This window comes from Siphateles boraxobius, unplaced genomic scaffold (assembly GCF_051911475.1).
Source record: "Siphateles boraxobius isolate OS27281-9 unplaced genomic scaffold, OSU_SipBor_1 22, whole genome shotgun sequence".
Taxonomy (NCBI): domain Eukaryota; kingdom Metazoa; phylum Chordata; class Actinopteri; order Cypriniformes; family Leuciscidae; genus Siphateles; species Siphateles boraxobius.
The window spans coordinates 33,235,357-33,259,313 of record NW_027508833.1 but is presented as its reverse complement, the minus strand read 5'-3'; the positions used below and the strand labels follow the sequence as shown (position 1 = coordinate 33,259,313).

General features: G+C 40.7%; 1 protein-coding gene across 3 annotated transcripts in view; it reads right to left on the bottom strand.

The window, feature by feature from the left end:
* Window positions 1-11,830: 11,830 nt before the first annotated feature.
* mdga2a (MAM domain containing glycosylphosphatidylinositol anchor 2a) overlaps window positions 11,831-23,957 on the bottom strand; it is a 177,704-nt gene continuing 165,577 nt past the window's right edge. For all 3 annotated transcript variants that reach the window (XM_077239772.1, XM_077239771.1, XM_077239770.1), the window contains 4 exons: window positions 23,764-23,928; window positions 21,405-21,535; window positions 21,081-21,183; window positions 11,831-14,122 (listed from right to left, as the gene is read on the bottom strand). In XM_077239772.1, coding sequence (XP_077095887.1) covers window positions 14,034-14,122; window positions 21,081-21,183; window positions 21,405-21,535; window positions 23,764-23,928 — 488 coding nt within the window. In that variant the 3' untranslated portion in view covers window positions 11,831-14,033. The remainder of the gene's footprint in view (window positions 14,123-21,080; window positions 21,184-21,404; window positions 21,536-23,763; window positions 23,929-23,957) is intronic.

The following is a 23,957-nucleotide window of genomic DNA, read 5'->3' as shown; positions in this document are numbered from 1 at the left end:
AAATAAATTTCCAGTAGCTCAAGTCATATTTGGAGAGGCACATTTGGGAATCATTTACTCTTGTAGCAAAACACAATTTAGTTATAGTAAACATAATGATGAAAACATTTGAATTCAAGTGAAGATACACCATTGAAATCTTGCTATGTTGCTTTGCAAATGCCTCAAGGAATGTCTGTTGTGAAAATATGCAGCTATACATGTTTAAGCACGCAATCTTTTCACATCCCTCTCCAGCAGTATGTGCCTTCTCAGTAACTGAATCATTACAGAGACCTCCATAAAGAGTACATCAACAGTGTTTACTTAAAGACAGAAACACATTCCACATCATTTACACTTTCTCAGAATCCACTAAACTCTGATTTTCATTGCCAGCCTCTGGAGAAGAGGGGCTGCAGGTTCTGTGGTTAAAGGTGCAACTCAGCACAACTAAACTGAATGCTAGACAACACGCAACATGCTTGGCCTGGATTCATAATTTACAAGTTATAGTTATGACCCTAGTTACTTGCAGCCAGTGGAAACTTCTCCTTCCTGTCTATTAGGATGAATCTTTAGATAAAACAATACTCACACAACGGCCCCAAAACATATTTGGACACTTAAGCCACACTTAAAAAAAGTTATTCATTTATAAAATTCCAAATCAATTTGCATCTGCAAGCAAAATATGGTGATTTATTATTATTGTTAAATTTTGCTTGCTGGAACAGCAGAATATAAAGAACAATTACAACTTTCCGGTAACACTTTAGATTAGGGAACACATATTCATAATTAACAAGGAGTTTTCCCTCAATAAACTCCTAACTACTGCTTGTTGACAGTAAGTAAGGTAGGTAGTGGTTATGTTTAGGTATTGGGTTGGGTTAAGTGATGTAGAATTATGGTCATGCAGAATAAGGCATTAATATGTGCTTTATAAGTACTAATACACAGCCAATATTCTAGTAATATGCATGATAATAAGTAACTGTGTTACTTAATCTACAGTGTTACATAAACTTTCACACTCCAACATATAGAATTACATTAATAATAATAAATAAATAAAACATATTAGCATAAGAAGATTACTTAAATTAGAGTTACAGCTATCAGTACAGTATTTATTATTTAAAAAATAATTCTCACATACATTTAGTCTTCACTATAATTCCCCATTTGATAAATTGTATAAGGGGGTCCATATCTTATTAAATATCTATTTTAGTCAATATCTACTTTTCTCAAAGTGATTGTTAGTGGATGTAAAACACATGTTCCAGTGTGCCTACCAAAAATAACACTAAATACCTGGTCCAGAAATCTTTTGCCTTCATTTTAATGATAACATCCAATCTATGTAATTTAAAACAAAAACAAAAACAACATTTTTTAAATGTTTTATTATATTATATTATATTATATTATATTATATTATATTATATTATATTATATTATATTATATTATATTATATTATATTATATTATATTATGATTTTGCTATCAAATGCAATTGAAACATTTTTTGGCCAATGCATGTTCATATTATTTTTGGAGCCACTGTAATATCAAGTGATCAAACTCAATGTGCTGCATTCTGATCACATGGTATTTTCTTTCCCATCACCCATTGAGTGACTATCTGCTGTGATGGCATCTGTTCTGATAGGCACCTGACAGAGTCGGGATCCATTACTCAACAGTGACAGCAACAACCTGTCTGACAGATGGACCAGCGTCAGCTGACATACAGAACAGACTTCAGACACTGAATGCAATATTAGGAGCACCCTGAGTTTGGCATGGAAGCAGCTCCTGTTCATTCATGCACCCTCCATTCTTCTCATACAGCTCATTTACATTCCATCACTATGTTAATGTTCGGGCTGTCAAACAAAGTCATTTTCCTTTAATATTTCAGACACATTTTGAAGACAGACAACATTTTACGTGATGAAATCACCGTTGGAATAACTACAGGTTCTCAGCAGAATTTTTTCCCTGATTCATTCCTACAGTGGGAATACGATGAGTTTTCAGAACGATTTAAACAACAAATGTCTAATTTTAAAAGCACAAAAATAAATAAATAAATTAAAGAGGAGGCATACTTCCTTTCTGATTTAATTCAGTCAGTTTGCAGAGGTTACCAAAATGAAACAACCTAAAACAGATCATTTTAATAAATAAAATGTATTATGGGAAGGCAAATATATGTGATTTATATGCTAAGAACTGCACTAACCTGGTTTCCCCAAAGTCTACTGTACTGACCCGCCAGCCACCAGCTATACACTCTTAAAAATAGGTTCCAAAAATGTTCTTTGCAGTGATGCCATAGAGAACTATTTTTGGGTCCCCAAAATTTTTTTTCAGTGAAATTTTTTTTCTTAGTGTAAAACATTTTAAAAACGTGAAGAACCTTTTGAAGAAATCAACTGACAAATAACTTATGGCCACCTTTGCACATGGAACTGGCATTGAAGAAAGTATTTTACAGTTTGTTACAATCGCTATGACATTTTTTTCAATACTTTTAACAAATTTCCTAAACTCTTAACGCACCAACACACCAACAACACACAATTGGCAAAAGAGTTAATTTCATGCTCAAAATAACACATTGTAAACTAAATTCCAACACTAATTTTCAAAACACAATAATACACTAACAATACACTATGTCTACCAAAACACTGCAAACATGTCTCAAAATCAAATCATTTTCCCAAACACTAACATATGTTCTCGTCCAACAGGAAGATTTAGTCAATCATCGCACAATGTCATAAAACACTAACATCAGATGGAATTACAGAAACTGCATTATTTTATATGTGTTAGGTATGCCCTTATACAACAGACAGTATATTGTATTGATCATAGATTGTGTTTTGCACTGCAGTTTCTTTTGAAGCCTCTCTACATTTTTGCTTTGTTGGGTTTAGGTCTTTTGCTGCAGAAATTCAATAAAAAAAGACCCATCTCAGAGTGCTTTATAGAATGTGCGCTTACTGTAATGAAAAAAATGAAGACAGAGACAGAATTGCAGCAATAAATAAAAATAAATTTATATATTTGCATAATTCAATCAGCTGTTTCTCAGTAATAATAGAATAAAATACAGGGGATATATTTGTGTTTCAATTCACAATATAAACAGCTGTTTACCTTGACTTTAGCCTGGGTTAGGTTTAGAACATGGTGTTATCTGTTCTGACATACAGTGTTAATGCATTGGTAAATTTGCCAGTAACAATACATTGTTTTGGTCTTGTTTGAGCTTGTGTGTAAAAGAAGTTCAAGCATTTAAAATTTGTGTTAATTGTATGCATTTTGTGTTAAAGCAACAAGAAATGTGTTAATAGTATAGCTTACACAGACCAATGTAGTGCTAACTGTGTTAAGAGTTTAGGAAATTTGTTAAAAGTATTGAAAAAATTGTCATAGCGACTGTAAAAAACTGTAACACAAAACAAATGTCACACTCCACCTTTAGACTAAACTAATCTAAACTGAACTAAACTAAACTAAACTAAACTAAACTAAACTAAACTAAACTAAACTAAACTAAACTAAACTAAACTAAACTAAAAACTAAACTAAACTAAACTAAACTAAACTAAACTAAACTAAACTAAACCTCATTCTAATGCTAGAAGAACTTGAAACTTTAGTCAAAGCGCCTGGCTGCCTGTAAGGCTGTTTGTATTCCAAGTATAAAAATTGTATAAGGAAATCAAACATCGCATGTAAGATTATTTAAAGAATCAGCCGGGGAAATCGCATTTGAAAATTATATGTGTTCTATCAAACTCTACATAAAATGTTTGTTTGATTCTCTTCCATGTCGCTTGCATTTATAGTCAAAATGACATATTTTGTTGGAAAAGACCCAGCTTGCAAACTGTGAAATAACCCACAAGAGTGTGTAAGAAAGCAAGAGGCTCAGGTTTGTTCTCAGAGAGAGAGAGAGAGAGAGAGAGAGAGAGAGAGAGAGAGAGAGAGAGAGAGAGAGAGAGAGAGTGTGTGTGTGTGTGTGTGTGTGTGTGTGTGTGTGTGTGTGTGTGTGTGTGTGTGTGTGTGTGTGTGTGTGTGCGTGTGTGTGTGTGTGTGTGTGCGTGTGTGTGTGTGCGTGTGTGTGTGTGTGTGTGTGTGTGTGTGTGTGTGTGAAGAAGACGTTAGCCTGTTGAAGTGTAAAGCAGAGACTTCACAGAGAAATCTCTGGTGGATGGAATCTCAGGCCCTACAGTGTTTCAGACTTCACTGAACACGCACATCACAGGATTTAAGTCTAATTGAACCGCAGAATCTACCAGGCACAGAGGGTGAAAGCTTTTCTTGTATTATATAATGCAATCTTAAATTTTTGATTAGAGAGCTGTCAAATACTACGCTTTGTACTGCAGGAACTAAAGCATAATTTAAACAAAAACAGCCGTATTATAACCATTGTTATTACAATTCTTAAGAATAATAATAATAATAATTAATATTAATATTCCCTAAAACAAACACATTAATATTAAAGTTTTTACAAATAGCTTCATTAATGGTTAAAATTATGATTATTTATTAATATTAAGCTATTTGATTTTTTTATTCAAATAATCATAGTTTTCCTAATAGCTTAAAAAAGCTATAATACTAATAAATTTCACCAATAACCAGCATTAATAATTGTTTAATAATTTATGTTTTTCAAATAGTTATAATAGCTATTCATAAAACAAGTCAACAGTATAACAATGGTCAAAATGGTTAAAAATATCTTTATGAAGCTATTTGTAGCTACATTTATAATAATCATTGTTTTCAGATAACCTTTATAAAGCAATAATAATAATAAACATCATTATTTCACTATTACGTGTCTTTCAAATTGCTTCATAAAAGCCATTCATAAAACAAATGAACCAATGAATCCTGTCAATAATAATTATGATGCTGATAATTATTATTATGAAGTTATTTGAAAAACTTTATTATTATAGTGTTCCTTTTAATAGTTTTTCAAGTAGCTTCATAAAAGATATATTAATAATAGTTCATTTTAATATTTCACTATTATGTGTTTTTCACAAAGCTTTATGAAAGCTTTTTTTATATGTACAGTTGTGACGTAATTACATGCTCGAATTTCCCGCGGAAATCCACCACTAACACTGGAATTAAAAACTTTATTACAAGCTTACCGTTTTGAATCCAGCTAAGGCAAGCAGATAGTTTTGAACACTGGCTGGTTATGTACTTGCTCAAAAGTTTAACCCAAAAAAGTTAAGGAATTCAGCTTTAACTACTATAGTTAACATGAACTAAGAAAGAACAATACGAGCATTTATTAATCTTAGCTAATGTTAATCTCAACATTATTATATTAATATATTATTAAAATCAAATGTTGTATCTGCTAACATTAGTTATTCCACTGAACAAACAATCAACTACTGTATTTTTATTAACTAACATTAAAGGGATAGTTCAAAAATGAAAATTCTGTCAGTATTTACTCACCCTCATGTTGTTCCAACCCCGTAAGACCTTCGTTCATCTTCGGGACACAAATTAAGATATTTTTGATTAAATCTGAGAGCTGGATCACTCCTCCATAGGCTTTTAAGGGATTTATTAAGTTATTAAAAGTTATTAAAGACATCGTTAAAATAGTCCAAGTGACTACAGTGGCTCAATCTTAAGTTTATCAAGCGACGAGAATACTTTTTGTGCGCAAAAAAACAAACAAAAATAACGACTTTATAACTATTATATAGTTTAACAGCGTAGTGCTTCTGTGTTGTACGTCACACACGCATCACACACATGACCAGCGTCGGCTAATAGTGAGCCTTCGTGTGACGTACAACACAGAAGCACTATGCTGTTAAACTACGTGAACTGACTGGAGGCCCACAGCGAAGGAAATTAATATAGTTGATATAAAGTCGTTATTTTTTTTGCGCACAAAAAGTATTCTCGTCGCTTGATAAACTTTTTGAGCCAACTAAATTGAGCCACTGTAGTCACTTGGACTATTTTAACGATGTCTTTAATAACTTTTCGGGGATGGCAAGTTTCAATCCCTGAAGAACCCTATGGAGGAGTGATCCAGCTCTCAGATTTAATCAAAAATATCTTAATTTGTGTTCTGAAGATGAACAAAGGTCTTACGGGGTTGGAACAACATGAGGGTGAGTAATTACTGACAGAATTTTCATTTTTGGGTGAACGATCCCTTTAACAAAGATGAATAAATAACAAATACATTGCTTGTTAGTTAGTGTTAATTAATACATTAACCAATGTTAACAAATGAGACCTTATTGTAAAAGTTACCAGGGAACCATTTAATTCTGCCAACAAAGAATATTATTATATGTGTCTTTAATATAATATTAAAAACTACTCTTTTATAGATAATAAAAGACTAGAGTCTTTTATTAGAGTCTATAAGACTAGAGTCTTGGGTGGGCCTAAAAGCTTCTGTCCTGAAATGGTTTCAGTCATACCAGTCTGACAGAAAGTTTAGTAAAGATGGGTGATTTCACCTCTGACCTGTGGTCTTCCTATTAGCTATTTTGGCTCATTCTCTGTTTTCTCTATACATACCTCTGGGCGCTATTCTAAGGAGTCATGGCATAAGCCTATCCTTTCATTTTTATGTGGACGACACTCAAATTTATATTCCAATCAAGAAACAACCCTGCAGCGATTAATTCTTTTCTGCGATGCCTATAGGAGGTTAAAGCATGGCTAGCCCAAAATGTCTTCTTCCTAAATGAACACAAGACTGAGTCACCGTTTTCGGCCCAAATTAAAACTATCGGTTTTTAAATCCCCAGGGGTGCGGAACATAGGGGTTCTTGTTGACCAGCCTTTAAAATTTGACAAACAGATCTCATCCGTAATCAGTTATTTATGGCTGGTTATACATTTATTACGTATCGGGTACATTTTCTGCAATTCCTTATATTACGGTATATCAAGTTTTCAAATTGCTCGTCTTCAGTTAGTCCAAAATGCTACGGCCAGACTTCTACATAAGAGTCGCAAATATGACCACATCTCTCCGATTCTCAAATCTCAACACTGGCTGCCAGTTTGACAGAGAATATATTTCAAAATTCTACTCTTTGTTTTTAAATCTCTTCATAACTTATAGCTCCAGCCTTTCTCTCTGAACTTGTTCATCCCTTCACTCCTTCCAGAAGCCTAAAGATCCCACGACCAGGCTCTGCTGGTAGTCCCTCGCGTTAGACTCAAGCGTAGAGGGGAGTGTGCGTTTGCGGTAGCAGGGCCACGACTCTGGAACACCTGCCTCTAGAGATTAGAACAGCTCCTACTCTGTCTGTTTTCAAGTCTCTGTTAAAAACCTAACTGTTTTCTTTAGTATATTGATCTCTTCTCTAACGGTTGGTTCTACTATTTTATATTTGAGCTTGATGTATTGCCACTCCTGTATTTCCATTCTATTTTTGAGCCTGATACTACTTTGCTACTACTGTTTAACTACTTTATATTTGAATCTGATACTGTTTTGCCACTCCTGGTTTTACATTCTAAATTTGAGCCTGACACTGCTTTGCTACCGCTGTTTTTTTTTATTTTTTTTATTCTATATTTGAGTCTGACACTGCTTTGCTACTCCTGTTTTACTATTTTAAATTTGAGTCTGATAATGTTTTGTCACTCTGGTTTTAAGGTTTTGCTTAGCATTGCTGCTCTTACTTGTGTTTTATGTGTTGTTATGCAGGTCTGACTATATTTTAATCTGGTTGTTCTGTAAAGCACTTTGGTCAGCCTAGTGGCTGTTGTAAATGTGCTGTACAAATAAAGTGAACTTGAACTAATAAAAGGTAGTCAATATTATTATTTATCTACTGTATTGCAGCCAAACTTTTAATAACTATATTAATAATGCATCCATAGCAAAAACTGCATTTGCAGGACAAGTAATGCTACACAGGGTGATTATAAATGTGGAAGTCATTAAAAAGTCATCGACAGATACTTGACCAGCTCTCTATTCTAAAAGATAAGAGAATATCCCTGCGGTACTACTGCGAGTCCAGTGTTTTCAGCATGCTCAGGATATTTTCTAAAATCTGTCCAGCTAGTCTCAATAAGCCGCTCAAACAATATGCTTTTCCGTTGGTTTGCATCACTGGTCTGGCAACGTTTTCATTTGTATGTTAAATTAATATTTTCACATGAGAGAAAGTGGGGCAAGGAGAGAGAAGTATAGAGATGAAAATGTACAGCATGGAAACAGATGGTACTTGCTTTGTTTGGAGCATTTCGCCATGAAATAATGGATTATGGGAAAATATTTTACAAGCACAGACAAATCATACCCCTCAAAACAGCCAGACCACCCCAAAATAAAATAAAATAATCATTTACCTTTGATGTATGATAGCTATTAACTAGCACCTCATACAATCATTTTAATGAGATAAATATAGAAGGGTGTCCAACCTGTTCAGCTATAATCTCATTTCACATGACAGCACTGGAAGGCAGAGGCAAAGTTGCCCTTAGCTTTATACATTACGGTCTGTGTTTTCTCAGTGGCTTGTCACTGGTGACAAATGGGCCTGCTTGTAGGGACTTTCAGAACATAAATTACAGATAATCATATGGGTACTTATAAAATAACCTAATGGAGGGTTTTAACCATCCCTAACATCATAATCTCCAGGGCATTATGTGCAAAAATCATCCACGCTTGATAAAAGTTAATCTTTTTCTTTTTAAACAAAGGGTCAGCAGTTGCAAAAAGTTCGCACTGCAGATAAACAAATATTTGTCATTAGAAAAAACTGTAAGTCTTATTTTTTGGCTTATAAGGATCTGTGGATTTATTTGGCCACCCAGCTGAACAGATAAACCAACAAAAACGTATAATATATAGCTCTGGAAACAAGTAAGAGACCACTGTAAAATTATCAGTTTCTCTGGCTTTACAATTCATAGATATGTGTTTGGGTAAAATTAACATTTTTGTTTTATTTGATAAACTACTGACAACATTTCTCCCAAATTCCAAATAAAAATGGTGTAATTTAGAGCATTTATTTGCAGGAAACGACAACTGGTCAAAATAACAAAAAAGATGCAGTGTTGTCAAACCTCAAATAATGGAAAGAAAATAAGTTCATATTCATTTTTAAACAACAGCATACTAATGTTTTAACTTAGGAAGAGTTGAGAAATCAATATTTGGTGGAATAACCCTGATTTTCAATCACAGCTTTCATGCGTCTTGGCATGCTCTCCACCAGTCTTTCACATTGATGTTGGGTGACTTCATGCCACTCCTGGCTTTGTTTGATGGCTTGTGACCATCCATCTTCCTCTTGATCACATTCCAGAGGTTTTCAATGGGGGTTCAGGTCTGGAGATTGGGCCGGCCATGACGGGGTCTTGATCTGGTGGTCCTCCATCCACACCTTGATCAACCTGGCTTGTTTGGCATGGAGCAATGTTCTGCTGGAAAAAACAATCATCAGAGTTGGGGAACATTGTCAGAGCAGAAGGAAGCTAGTTTTCTTCCAGGACAACCTTGTATGTGGCTTGATTCATGCGTCCTTCACAAAAAAAATCTACCCGATTGCAGCCTTGCTGAAGCACCCCCAGATCATCAATTTTCAGCTTTGTCCAACACCCGGGCGTCTAATGGTTAGACGGAGACCTGGAAAGGCCTACAAGCCACAGTATCTCACAACCACTGTGAAATTTGGCAGAGGATCGGTGATGATCTGGGGGTGCTTCAGCCAGGCTGGAATCGGGCAGATTTGTCTTTGTGAAGGACGCATGAATCAAGCAATGTACAAGGTTGTCCTGGAAGAAAACTTGCTTCCTTCTGCTCTGACAATGTTCCCCAACTCTCAGGATTGTTTTTTCCAGCAGGACAATGCTCCATGCTACACAGCCAGTACAATCAAGGTGTGGATGGAGGACCACCAGATCAAGACCCTGTCATGGCCGGCCCAATCTCCAGACCTAAACCCCATTGAAAACCTCTGGGATGTGATCAAGAGGAAGATGGATGGTTACAAGCCATCAAACAAAACCGAGCTACTTTCACCAACATCAATGTGAAAGACTGGTGGAGAGCATGCCAAGATGCATGAAAGCTGTGATTGAAAATCAGGGTTATTCCACCACATATTGATTTCTGAACTCTTCCCAAGTTAAAACATTTGTATTGTGTGGTTTAAAAATGAATATGAACTTATTTTCTTTTCATTACTCAAGGTCTGACAACACTGCATCTTTTTTGTTATTTTGACCAGTTGTCGTTTTCTGCAAATAAATGCTCTAAATTACAATATTTTTATTTGGAATTTGGGAGAAATGTTGTCAGTAGTTTATAGAATAAAACAAAATGTTAATTTTACCCAAACACATATCTATAAATAATAAAACCAGAGAAACTGATAATTTTGCAGTGGTCTCTTAATTTTTTCCAGAGCTGTATATGATGCAGGAGGTTTCAGTGAAAATGTATTTAAATGCTATAAAACTGCTGAAATTTCTGTCAAGATTAGTAAATAAGCCCGAACTGAACACATTTCAGTAAGAGCCAATGCCATTTTACAAGCATTCTTACAATTTCAACTTTGTGTTTCGTGTAAGCACACCGAAGATCAAATGAGGCCCAAAACTGAATCTGTAATCTATTTTTGATGAAACTACCAGACACCCTGTGGTGAGACCCCTCAAACTACAAAATAAGATGGGTCTTTGTAAGGATTAGTAGGAGTCTCTCTGCAACTTCATTTAGCAGACACTTTTTAGGGCTTAAAGTGGGTTAGCAGCCCCAGGCGCAACCACACACACGGGTGTTATCATAATTAAGACGGCAAATGTTCTATTAAGTGATGGTTAGTGGAACTGTAACTGCACATCCTCTTTTCAAAAATTCAAAGCTTTCATTTCATGGAATGACAAAATATATCTCCCCACACACACATGCACTGCTGCTTGAATGTTTGAATCCGGCTTGAGCCAATAAAAAAACAAAAACAATACAGAACTGATGTATTTTAAGTGAGCAGCTCTACATAGCTTTATTTACCAAATGGACAAATCTATTGTTGATAATTTTGCTACAAAATTGCTAAATGAGATTTAAAGGGGCATTCGGCAACTATTTCAACTTAATAAAACCGTTTAGAAATCATTTGGATGGTTTAATAACCTGTTCTGGTGAGAATGGTGACTTTCCCCGCTCCCCCAAGCTTTCCCAGGCGGAAAACCCACCTTGCAACATAGGGACTAACGTCCCGGTAAGTTGGAAATAGGAAGTCTCGTGTGAAGCGAGAACGAGCGAGAAACACAAACTGCTTTACGGCAATTCGACATAAACACACACACAGCCCTCAATGTGTATGATGTATTACCCACCTCTGTAGACATGGCTCCACACGATAAAGTTGGCCGGCTCCGATAATAACAAATGCACATGAGCAGCGGTAGAAAGGGGGAGAAGGGTGCCGCAAGTGAGTTTTTTTTACGACATTGTTGTGAAATATACGCCTCACAGCTGTAGGGGGAGCTCGTTGAGAAAACATGCGACAACAAAAGTGAAAATCAGCGAAGAAATAGCTAGAGTTGTCGAATGCCCCTTTAAGTCAGATCTATCTATCTATCTGTCCGTCCGTCCATCCATCCAGAAACTTTTCCATTGATCAATCAGTACTCGATTCAGCGGATAAAAACTGATAATTTGTTCTAAGCTTTTGTTTGGCCATAGCATTTTTTCTAAAGATATCCAAGCAACTGAAAAAAAAGTCTAATTAATGAAAAAATCTATACTAAGGAAAAAACCCACACACAATACAATGAAAGCCTTTTATTGAACCGAGATGTAAAATATCTTTTTTTTTTATGTAAAGAATTCGATAGTTTATTCCTGTTGATTGTATCTTTAATAAAATCGAGAAAAACAACTTATTGTGTGTTGAAGGTATTGTGTTTCTGAATATTGACATTAATATTTCACATTGTGCTTTGTCTGGATAAGTGTGAAACCGTTTCCATAGACCTCCCTACCAGGTGTATTTGCATATAATCTCATATATTTGATATTATTTTATAATGTCATACTATAGATTCAAATTATGTCATAATATAGTAATGCAAAGGGATTTTAGAAATGAATAAATGTTGAAGACAAAAAAAACCAACACATATTTGTTGTCCGAAGCAACATTTTTGGGCTGAAAAAACTGAGAGAGCAACGTAATTCTTCCTCGGAAATGAACAAGATGAATGAGAAAAGTGATATTACAATACATGTCCAAAAACCAGCTGGTTAAGGTAACGGATGGTCTCAGGTAGTTCATAGTTTGTAGTTCAGTTTTTGTAAAAGCAGTCATTTTTTTTATTAGAGTAATAAAATATCATTTGTACGAATCCAAACGGATGGATCCAGATCAAGGCTGATCATCTTGTCCAGCGTGAGCATCAGTCCTCTAAAAGGTCCTCATTTTTTCATAGTCTCAGTCCTCGGGATGTCAGAAAAAAATGCCTTTTTTTCGGCGGCACAGAAGTCTCGTCAGATTTCTCAGGAGGATTTCATAGTGACCCTCCCGGCTGTTTTTCACCTGGTGATAATAGCTCCCAGATGTCCTACTGAGGAATCAATGGAGCTTTTAGTCCAGTCCCACCACCATTGTTTTCCTTATATCAGTCGGATGTGGAGCAGGTGGGATGTATGCTGTCGAAATAAAAATAAGTCATCATCTATCAACAGTATGTGGAACGCAAGACATCAGTGATGGGCTGCAACTCTCAAAATGGGCATCCGTCTCTCATCGTGGCTCTCTGATTTTCACCTTTCATCTCACGTGTGTATGTACGCTATAAACCGTGCCAAAAGGAAATGCTATAGATGATACAGTAGCACAGTAGAATGATTTTACAGAGGCTCTGAAGGCACTTGATTTCATAACAGACAGGAACTCCATGTCCCTTAGCGAACCGGTGACGGCTATCTTTACGCATCTAGAGAAAACAACTGCAAGCGGACACAGTGGGGAGATTTACATCCACACTAGCAGCAGGTACATCGTGATGTTCAACAGTTCTCTACTGCTGTAGTTTAGCACAGTTACACTGAAATGAAAGGTCAACTCAATGATTCTCAGTGAGAGACGGTGTTTGTTGTGTCAGCTGCGTGATTAGCTGTTAATATCGATTCAGATGAGTTTGGTAACATACTTAATATAACGAAACACATAGAGTAAGAATGAAACATATACAGCCCAGAATGGGCGTATCAGGGCTCCGTCTGTTAAACTTGCTCTGTTAAAGCACAAAGGACAAGTACAAGAACGCCCCATCTGTCCGAAAACATACTTTACATAGAGATTGTACTCCCCTTTAAAACAACACACATTTGTGGAGCCCTGATGTTCACATCAAACCGATAACATCAGAGCACAGGGAGATACAAAAAGCGCAACTGTATTTGACATTCCTCTATTTTCAGACATAAGAAACGAAAACATTTTAATTTGTTATTTTTTTTATCAAACAATCATTCATTTTTGTTACCAGCTCTGGTATCATTGTTTTTTTCCTTCTCGGAGGCTTCCTTCATGTGGTTCAGTATTACATATTGTGACATAATGAGGTCTTTGATGACAGAATCAGACGTTCAACAAAGCAAAAAGCATGTAGTGATAGAAATACATGTTACGTCTTTGTGCTTTGAAAGATTCCCCTATTAAGTCTCTCAAGCCGTCCTGCTGTAACCATCCACCTGTTCTTTTCTTTCTAACACTGACAACGGTAATGGGCTTTTTCCTCAAGATCTTGAGTGGACTCCAGCATAATACTTATGCCAATGTGTTAGCGAGCTTCAGATTCCCTCCCCGGCTTCCTCTTCATTCGCACTTATCTAAAACCTACTTTCCTTTTGTGTAGACGGGATGAATCTTTGGTTGTTGCCTTCAGGCAGTCCGAGTCAGCCGAAATCTCTATGAATGCCAAAGCTGGGTTCCGCCATAGAAAGCTGGGTTCTCCATGTGATGAGGTCACCTTCGGAGGCCAACCAAGAGCAAAAGTAAAGTGAGACAGAGCTGCCATAAATGCACTGCAGCGGAAGAAGCCAGGGATCTTATATCTGTGGGAATAAAGACAAGAACAAATGCAGTTATGGATGTGAACAAATATTCATTTCCCAGTGTTGTGTAAATAATTCAGAGATTAACAATTCTTCTGTCCTTTAGAAGTTTAATGAGGTTTGTCTACGCTCTGTATCTATAGAACATCTTTCTTTCAACGTGCTATGCTTTCATTCAAATGAGAATGGATTTTTTTTTTGTCAATGTTTGCCGAATCTTGAAAGAGACCTTCAAGCTGGTGGATTATCTTGTCATAGACAAGAAAAATAAAAGATAATACAGTCCACGTCCTGTTAGCCTTGATCCTACAGAAAAGTTTCTTCCACAATTGTTTGTTCTTGCGACTTATTTATTTATGCTAAACAGGTATTCAGCAAATGTTGAATTAAGCTGATCAAAAGTGACAGTAAATACATTTCTAATGTTAAAAAATATATATTTCAAATAAATGTTGTTCTTTTTAACTTTCTTTAAACTTTTCTGAACTTTTCTTTAAAAACAACAAAAACAAAACAAAAAACCTAAAGAATTTCTGAAGGATCATGTGACACTGAAGACTGGAGTAAGCTGCTGAAAAATCAGGAATAAATTACTTCAAGACACATAAAAATGTAAAAGGTATATTAAATTGTAATAATATTCAACAATAGGACTGTTTTGATCAAATAAATGCAGTCTTGGTGAGCATAAGAGAGTTCCCTTTCAGTCGATAACGTCGGACGTAGTCGACGCGACTGAAATGGGATCACGCTAGGGAGCCTATCATCTTCGAGTACTATTGAACGAGCCAATGTAATTGGCGTGCGTGATTCGCATCACACACTCCGCCCCCGCGGCGCGGGTATAAATACGGAAGTGGGTGCACGCACTAGTTGCCTTTCGCTTCGGAGCCGATCGTTTGATGTCTCTGAGAGTGCTGTTGTCTACAACGAGCGAGTGTGTCGGTGTTCTTCAGGAAGACTCTCCCAGTGCTGGTGTTCTACAGCGCGAGTGCAGCGGTGATCGCGAGCTTTGAGCTCTCAACTGCTGTTTTAACAGCAACAAATTTCTAAATGTTTGTGTGTGTGTTGATGGCTGGTTAGAGGGCGGAAAAGTGAGTGCTTCACTGTTTCAGTTCTCTGTTCAGTGTTGCCGCGGTCATTTCCCTGTGTGCTCCGGCACTGGTGACGGTCCTATTTTCTGAAAGAGCAACACGGGTGCGTTTGCGTCTTTTTCAAGATGTCATTCCGCCCGTGCGTTTCTGGGTGCGGTCGTTCCCTGTCTCTCTCTGATGGTCACAACTGTTGTGTCACGTGTTTGGCTTACAGCACGCTGAGACAGCTTTTGTGGACAGCTCATGTTTTCACTGTGGGAACATGACTGTCGCAGTGTTGAGGGCGAGACTCGCCTTCGTTCGCGGAGAGCGAGTCCCCATTACCATGCCCCACCCTCGGGTGCTGTGTGGGATGGGTGACCGGAGGATAGTGTTGGATGTCCCGCCCGGTAACCATTCCCTGTGGGCTCCTCACTCCTCCCTTCCACTGCAACCACTGGAGCCTCCTGTGTTTTCTGCTGGTCCATCTGTAATGGGTGGGCCAGCGGTTTCACTCGGGGCTCCCCTGGAGGACAGGACGCCGATTGCAGCATCAGAGGGTGAGCTGACTTCTGGAGATGATGACTCGGCTGCATTGTCTCCCTCCGGGAGTTCAATGTTGCCCGAGCCGGATCCAGAATTATCAGCTATGCTGAAACGGGCCGCCGAGGCTGCCGGGCTCGAGTGGAACCTCCACCGTGTCCCGTTCAGTCTCGGTTGGAATCTGGAGTTTGGTATCTTGGGGCGGGCCGCGCTGGTTCTCAGCTCGCCGCCCCAGTGCCTTTCTTTCCCGAAATGCATGGAGAGCTTATCAGGTGGTGAACAGCATCTTTCTCTGCCAGAAACTGCCTGAATAGCTTTTCCCCCTCATTACCCTTGATGGAGGAACGGTGAAGGGTTGCGAGGTGTCCCTCCATTGGAGCGGTCTGTCGACACAGGTGCACCTGTGTCCGGCGGCCGCTGCCTTTTGGGGGGATCCTCGTCTCCCCCCTAAGGCCTGTGAGTTTCGTCCGTTCCGACGGGCAGAGCTTACAAAGCCTGTGGGCAAGCCCCTTCCTCTTGCGTGCCATGGCGTTGCTGCAGGCTAGGGCACCCATGGCATGCACGAGGGTAATCCAGACCGTGCGCTCATAGGTGAGCACCGCACTGCATCCGACCTCACCCTCCGGGGTACGGGTGTCGTAGCGTGCGTGATCGGTCTGGCGATGTCCACCTTGGTGGTCCAGTAGCGCCTTCGTTGGCTCAGCCTGGTTGGTATGGCGGATGCGGACAAGGTTCGGTTCCTGGTCTCCCCAATTTCCCAGGTTGGGCTGGTCGGCGACGCGGTGGAGAACTGCATCAAACAGTTCTCTGCCGCTCAAGCGCAGACGGAGGTCATCCGGCACATCCTGCCCCGGTGGCCAGCTGCTGCCTCCACCCGCCGCCGGTGGCAGCTCCTCCGCCTGCTCGTCGCCGTGGGCGTTCTCCGGCCGCCGCTCCTGCTGGCCCTCCGCAGCAGCCTCCACCCAGGCCTCAGCAGGGAGCCGGCCGCAGTAGAGACGCCCAGCCCGCTCCAGGCGCTGCCAAGCCAGGTGGCAAGCGACAGCGAAAGCATTCCGGAGCGGGCCGCCCAGGAATGGATGAGATGCTCTTGGAGTGGCACGATCACTCCCTCCCCCCGGGTGAGGGCCGGGTGGAGCCTTTGTTTGTGTGTGTGTCTGTTCCGCCGCTGGCTCCCTAAAAAAAAAAAAAAAAAAAAAGCGGAGCAAGCGGTACCCACACTTCAAAGAGAGAGCAATTTCATCTGTTCCTGGGTCCCAAGAGGGCCAGTCTGGCGGGTGTGACCCTGTATAGCCTTACACCCCTCAGCTCCCCCTTGGTCGCCAGCAGGCAGCTTGGTGCGTTCGAGGACCCGGTCATCCGCCTTCTCACGCGCCCCCTGCCGCTTGTGGAGACAGGTAAGTGTTGCACAGCACACTAACACCACTCTCTCTACTTTGCTGCCCCACCTCAGGCTCGGCTACCCCGCTCAAGTCAGTGATAGTCATCACATTAGGTGTTGAGCAGACGTGCTCCTGAAAATTCAGTGATATTCATCACACCGAGTGTTGAGCAGTGCTCCTGACTTGTGCGTGCTTATCTTATCCTGCTGGCGAAGGATTTGATATAGCCGCTCCTCCAGCCGGTACGAAGGCCAGTTGTAAACTCGTTCTTCGTGCTACTAGGTGGTGGGTCGTGACCATCTTGGCCCAAGATTGGTCTGCAGCTTTGACCTGAAAGACATGTGCTTCAGATCTCTACCTCCCGCACCGCAGGCCATCCTGTGTGTTGCGTCTAAGGGTGGAGTATCAGTACAGTGTCCTTCCCCTCGAGTGCTCCAGAGCCCGTTGGGTCTTCAGGTCAACTGGAAGAGAGTAATCTCGCCCACGGGCTGAGTATCTCTTTTCTAGTTTTGGAGAGGTACTCGGTCCAACATGTCTCTCCAATGAGAATGTGTTCAGCTGGTGTTGAAGTGAGAAAGGGTCCCACTGAAAGAACTTTCAGAGGCTCCTGGGGTATATGGTAGTCGCAGCCTTTGGCTCCCTCCATATGTGACCGCTTCAGCGCTAGCTTCACGATCGAGTCCCGAGGTGACCGTGGCAGAGCAGCTCACCCTGTGTGACTATAGTTCATCCCGGTCTGCTGCCAAACCCTCTTCAACAGAGCGGCCATGTACAAAGGGCGTGTTTTAACGGGGGCCTGGGCGACCCCCGACTACACGGGCATTCGTGCCTCGAGTTGTTAGACATTGCGACCGTTGCGCAAGCTTCCCTTGCATGTCACAAACTCACCCGTCACCTCCTCCTTGGAGTCAGACGCTTCTGAGGGCGCCTTATTCCACTCCTCCCGCTTACTCAATCGTGCCGCCGTCGAGCCTCACGACAGTTATAGCCAGGGCAAGTGGAGACTCCATCCCCTGGGTCCGGCTGGGTCATGACCATTCCGGGGCCGCTCAGTTGCCCCCCCGGTTTTATTTTTCCGCCAGTGTTTGGGTAAACCGAGCGGACTACCCTTGGACAAACACTGGGACTCAGCGGCCCCAGGGGCCCGCAGAAATGCGTTTAACCCCAGTGAGCCTTCTAAAAGTGACTGCGACTCATGGTCGCCTTGCGCCTGCAAGTCAGTGAAATCATCACTCTTCATGTTGAGCAGATTTGCTCCTGAAACTCAGTGAAGTTCATCGCACTCTGGTGTTGAGCAGCAATGCTCCTGTAGCTCAGTGAGTCCATCACAGGTAGCTCAGTGAATTCATCACACGCAGTGCTGAGCAGAAATGCTCCTGGTGCTCAGTGAAGTTCCTCGCACTCAAGTGTTGAGCAGAAATGCTCCTGAAGCTCAGTGAGTTTATCACACTCAGGTGTTGAGCAGTAATGCTCCTGAAGCTCAGTGAACTTGTCACACTCAAGTGCTGAGCAGAAATGCTCCTGTCGCTCAGTGAGGTTCTTCGTACTCAAGTGTTGAGCAGAAATGCTCCTGAAGCTCGGTGAGTTTATCACACTCAGGTGTTGAGCAGGAATGCTCCTGAAGCTCAGTGAACTTGTCACACTCAAGTGCTGAGCAGAAAATGCTCCTGAAGCCCAGTGATCTTCACATGTTGTGTTGAGCAATGCTCCTGTCTTTTGCGCCCGTCACTTGCACCTACGTGCCATGTCAGGAGAGGAACAGGTCTTCATAGTTGCCCCTCATTGGCCCAACTAGACCTGGTTCCCTTCAACAGCCTTCCTGACTTCCCCTGGATTCGGGGACGGGGCACGATGGCACACGCGTTCTTCCCCCGGAGATTCCGGGCGGTCTTACATCCGAACGCGGAGGTTCAGGTGGCTATCACAAGAACATGTGTTAGTTACCATCACTTCTGCGAGCACCCCCTAGAATTGGGTAGCGTGCTTACGCCTTTAGAAGTGGAACCTAGTCGTTGAGTGCGTCTTCTCCCCTGAGGAGATCCTGAAAGCTTTCGATCACTTCAGTGCTCTCTTTCCTGCAAAATGGGTTGCAGTAGGCTGTTTTCCTAAATCACCCTCAAAATGATGTTGCCTCGGTGTTTAAACGACGCTCATCGTGTTGCAGAAGTATGCAGAAGCACGTTCTGATCGTCAGGTTCCTGAGGAGCAAGGTCTTGTAAATCCTTGTGTCCCTCTTTATCCTCTTGGGCCTTGTCCCTGGTGCGACTGCACTGCAGAGACCGCCCCTGAGCCACTGCAGGTAGTGAGTTAAAAATTCTGTTATATCAGTTCTCCTGCTCGCGTGGTCTCTACTAGAGGGTAGGGACTTGCTCGCTTTCGGTCAACGTACTGTGCCTGGAGTCTGGGCCGGCTAACTCTCACAAGCTGAGATCCCGGCTCGGATTGTGCCCAAGGTTCCTACCTCTCCCGTAATAGGAGCAGGTGGTGAGCCTGCAAGCGCTGCCCTGGAGGAGGCAGATCCAGCCCTGGCTTCTCTGTCCGATTCGCTTGGACGTGTACAGAATGCAAGTCATAGACCTCAGACCAGCTCTTCAAATATCTGTGGAATTCAGCAGAGAGGGAAGGCTGTTTCCATGCAAAGTTGCACTTAGTGCTTGCCTTCATTTCGGCAAAGATCCGAGATGCAACATGTCCACTTAGGTGTTGAGCTCCTCTATGATGAGTGTAAAGTGCTCCGCCTGGGCGTTGACGATATGCTTTGCTAAACAGATTCTAGAGTTGGGGGCTGGACGACACCTAGTTGAACCGCTGCTTCCCGTGGGCTCCCTTTTCATGAAGCCAGTTTCACCGTGAGCCCGGTTCAAGTGTCGGCTTGCTGCGCCATTCCCCTCCTATGGACTGGATACGTGCGCCTTTCTACTCCAGTTGAGTTCCCTTAAAATTGAACCCTGTTGAGTTCCTCCACACCCCTCCGACGTCGGACGTGCGGAACGTCTGGTGTTAGGCCTACCACTCGTAAGCAGTGTGGAACCTGTGTTAGGCTGGGTCCATATGTTGCGGTCCCTTCGGTGACCCCATATGTGTATTCTTCCACGATACGGCTCCCTGCGGTGAGCCCGTGTCTTCCCTCGGCAGAGTCTCTCTGCCGTCACTGTCCGGTGTGTCTCCCCCCGTCTTAGGCTGGAGCCACCCCAGGGACATTCCATATGTTAGACTGCCCGGTTTCCGCCCAGTTCATATGGGTATTCTCCACATTTCCTCCCTCGGGTTGGATGTGGCTTCCGCAGCGTCCCTTCCTTCCAACGTACGGGGAACGCTTTCCCAGTGGTCCTGTAGGAACAGCAGTGACTTCCCTGGCCTAAGCCCTGTCCTTCCCCGCCTTAAGTTTGCGGGGGCATCAGGAGGCTTTGGTTTAGGCACTGGAAGGTGGCAGCGTTAGTGGCGTGTTCAATGGTTGATCCCATTTCAGTCGCGTCGACTACGTCCGACGTTATCGACTGAAAGGGAACGTCCTGGTTGCGTATGCAACCCACCGTTCCCTGAAGGAGGGAACGGAGGACGTAGTCCCCTTGCCACTACCGCTGGACCACCGCTGACCCCGGGTTACTCTCGGCTCCTCAGCGAAAAGCAACTAGTGCGTGCACCCACTTCCGTATTTATACCCGCGCCGCGGGGGCGGAGTGTGTGATGCGAATCACGCACGCCAATTACATTGGCTCGTTCAATAGTACTCGAAGATGATAGGCTCCCTAGCGTGATCCCATTTCAGTCGCGTCGACTACGTCCTCCGTTCCCTCCTTCAGGGAACGGTGGGTTGCATACGCAACCAGGACGTTCTTTTAAACCAAAGAACCATCAATTTAAGCTTTACCACAATAGCATGACATTAATTAAAATTATAATATTTTTTCATTGCAATAAACTCAAAAGCCATTTCTTAAAAACGTTTTCCAATATACTTACTACTACTGGGTGGGGGGTCTCGACACTCTCCTTCCTCTATGGCCACATCGTCTATAGCAATATCCCCCTCAATGCCAGAGCCACGTATACCCTCCAAAACCATCTAAATGAATGGGCAGAAAAAAAAAATGTTTCACTCCGTACTGGCTTTTCATTTAATTTTGAATGCAAAGTATATTAAATTATATAAATTATATTATTATAAATGAGAAAAATATTATTCATGTAGTTTTATCATATAATATTACATTTTTTTAATATTATATTTCTTAGAATATTTTTTGTGTGTTGTTATGCAAGCAAAAAGAAGACAGAAAAAGGCACCTGAAAAGAGGACGTTGGATTGATGTTAACTCTGGCTTGCCTCCAACGGTCTCCTTGGTTCCCACTCAGGGTCCACACAGTTGTATCCTGACCCGTCTGGGTTTTCTGCCTCAAATACACGTTTAACGTTCCTTGAAAAAAAGGCATATGCACTTAGTGTCAGTAGAAGTCATTAGATGCAATATGCCAGTTAACTACATAATGCCCTTGGAACCTTTCTTATGAATTACATAGCAACTGCAAGGTTCAGTGACCTTGAAGAGACATCGAATCATCTCCATCTCCAGAAGAAATCAATCATAAATCTGTTCAGAACACAACCACTGCTGTTGTTGTACTGCATATATATATACTGCATATATATATATATATATATATATATATATATATATATATATATATATATATATATATATACGTATATATATATATATAATTGCTACTACTCTAATTCTACGTTAATGAAAGGAAACGCTGGAAGAAAATCTGTATTACTCTCTCAGATGTCTTGGATTTGGCCAAATGGTATGTTTCATTTACTTGCAAATGAGGAGACAATGGAATTAGTGCCACAGAGATGTGATGCTATTAATGCTAAGATACACTTTCTGGAGAAAAACGGTGTGAAAAAAGAGTGGAACAACACACAAAAAATTCTTGTTCCTATTTCGTTCTTTTTTAACAATGTAGTTTTTTCCATCATTACAACATTTTTTGAAAATTAGATGAGGACTCATATTAGTTCTCTAATAATATTTATTTTACATGGAGCGGTCAGTGGCTGGCATTTTGAGATCACGTAACAAGCCGAATATTACTATAATTTATCTTTTACAATAGCATTTTTAACTGAAAACATTTGGATTTGCATTACAGTCCATCCATACCAGCTGTCAGTATAAATCAAAGACAACTGGTATATAGGCTAGGGCAACATACACAAAATGGATTTTACTTGCACCTTAAGAACCACTTGGGTAGGTTTTTAATATCAAAACAGCCATCTAACCATGTTGTCTCGGTTGTTTGTTGTGCAGCCAGATAGAAGATCTTGTTGGTCACATGGATTTTTAACCCCAGACGCCCGATGAGACCACGTGTCAAAAGCCAGGAAGAGAACACCCTGGTGAGTTGGAATTAGCTTCACACTTACTATTCTAAAAGCAAACAGCTTTGTGAAGCAGAAAATTGTCAGTTACAAGCTTGTCTGTGAGGCCGTGGAGGTCATTGCTACCCCAGAAGTGCGACAGAATGTCCAGCTCAACTGCAGCAGCATAAAGTGAGCATGAAAAAAAGAACTATAGAAATGCATGTGTCCCACAGAGCACAAATTGAGTTATTGGTCTAAGTCATTTACAGCACTTACAGTCCACTAGAAACGGCCAAAGAGTACACTGCAAATATCTGACTAGCATGTTAACTTATATGGAAGCCCATTTCTGTCTGAGAGTAAAAAATACAATTTAAAAAATAAATCCATTATAATGAGACAAAGTGTAAAATAAGAAAGAATAAGAAAGTTACGTGATGTTTAAAATTCCCAATAGGATATGAAAAATAAATGGGCAATTTTTACATAAAGTCTGAGATTTAAAGATTTAAAGCATTATGAGAAACATATTTTTATAGGCCTGTTTCCACCTAAAGTAAAATAGTAATATAAATTTATATGTAAGCCTGTTTCCACCTAAAGTAAAATAGCATCTAAAATACCTAAATCAGGAAATCCTTATATAAGTATATAATAAATAGAAACATTTTGAGATACATGTCACACTGCAATTTATAACATCACAATTATAAGAAACTGAAACTGTGACAAAGCTATTATGATCAATTAAGTTGTAGATATACATTCGCACTTGTGACATATAAAAATCACAATTCTGAGAAATAAAATCAACCCCAATTTCATAAATGTAATATTCAATAAAGCTTATTGGATTGGAAAGCATCTGTATATTCATTTGTACATTAAAAAGGTTCATACATAAAAATTTTTAGAACCTGTCCATATTTTGAGATTTATACATATCTAACTGGAAAGTGGTAGACGTTTCATCTTTGTTTTCATCTTGAGACACTGAAAGTAAGAAAGTTCCAGCCCATATCTGCCTGACACTGACTGTGACACTGACTGACCAGGGCTGTGTTTCCAAAAAAGCATTGTAAGCCTGAAGATCGTAAGAAGAAGGGAGTAAGCACTCATTTGAACAGTAGATTTGTGATGTCAAACACACTGTAGTTGTAGAGGTTACCGCTCGTCAAGACACAATTAAAATAAGTAATCTGCATACAGATCCCCTTTCGTTGATCACATCAGGAGTCCTTTCAATGTACTGTGCTAACAGTAACCCACCTATATGCTTTCCATACATGTGGTAGTAGAAGCTGAAGCAGTACGTTGGGTTGGGGGCCACATTCCCGTAGGGATTTTTAGGGGCAACATTGAAGGATGGGGTAAACAGTCGGGCCTTGTCTCCCTCCAGACGTGGTCGTGAGGTCTCAATGTACATGTAGAAGCCTGTGGAGAGTCCACAAGAACATAAAAAT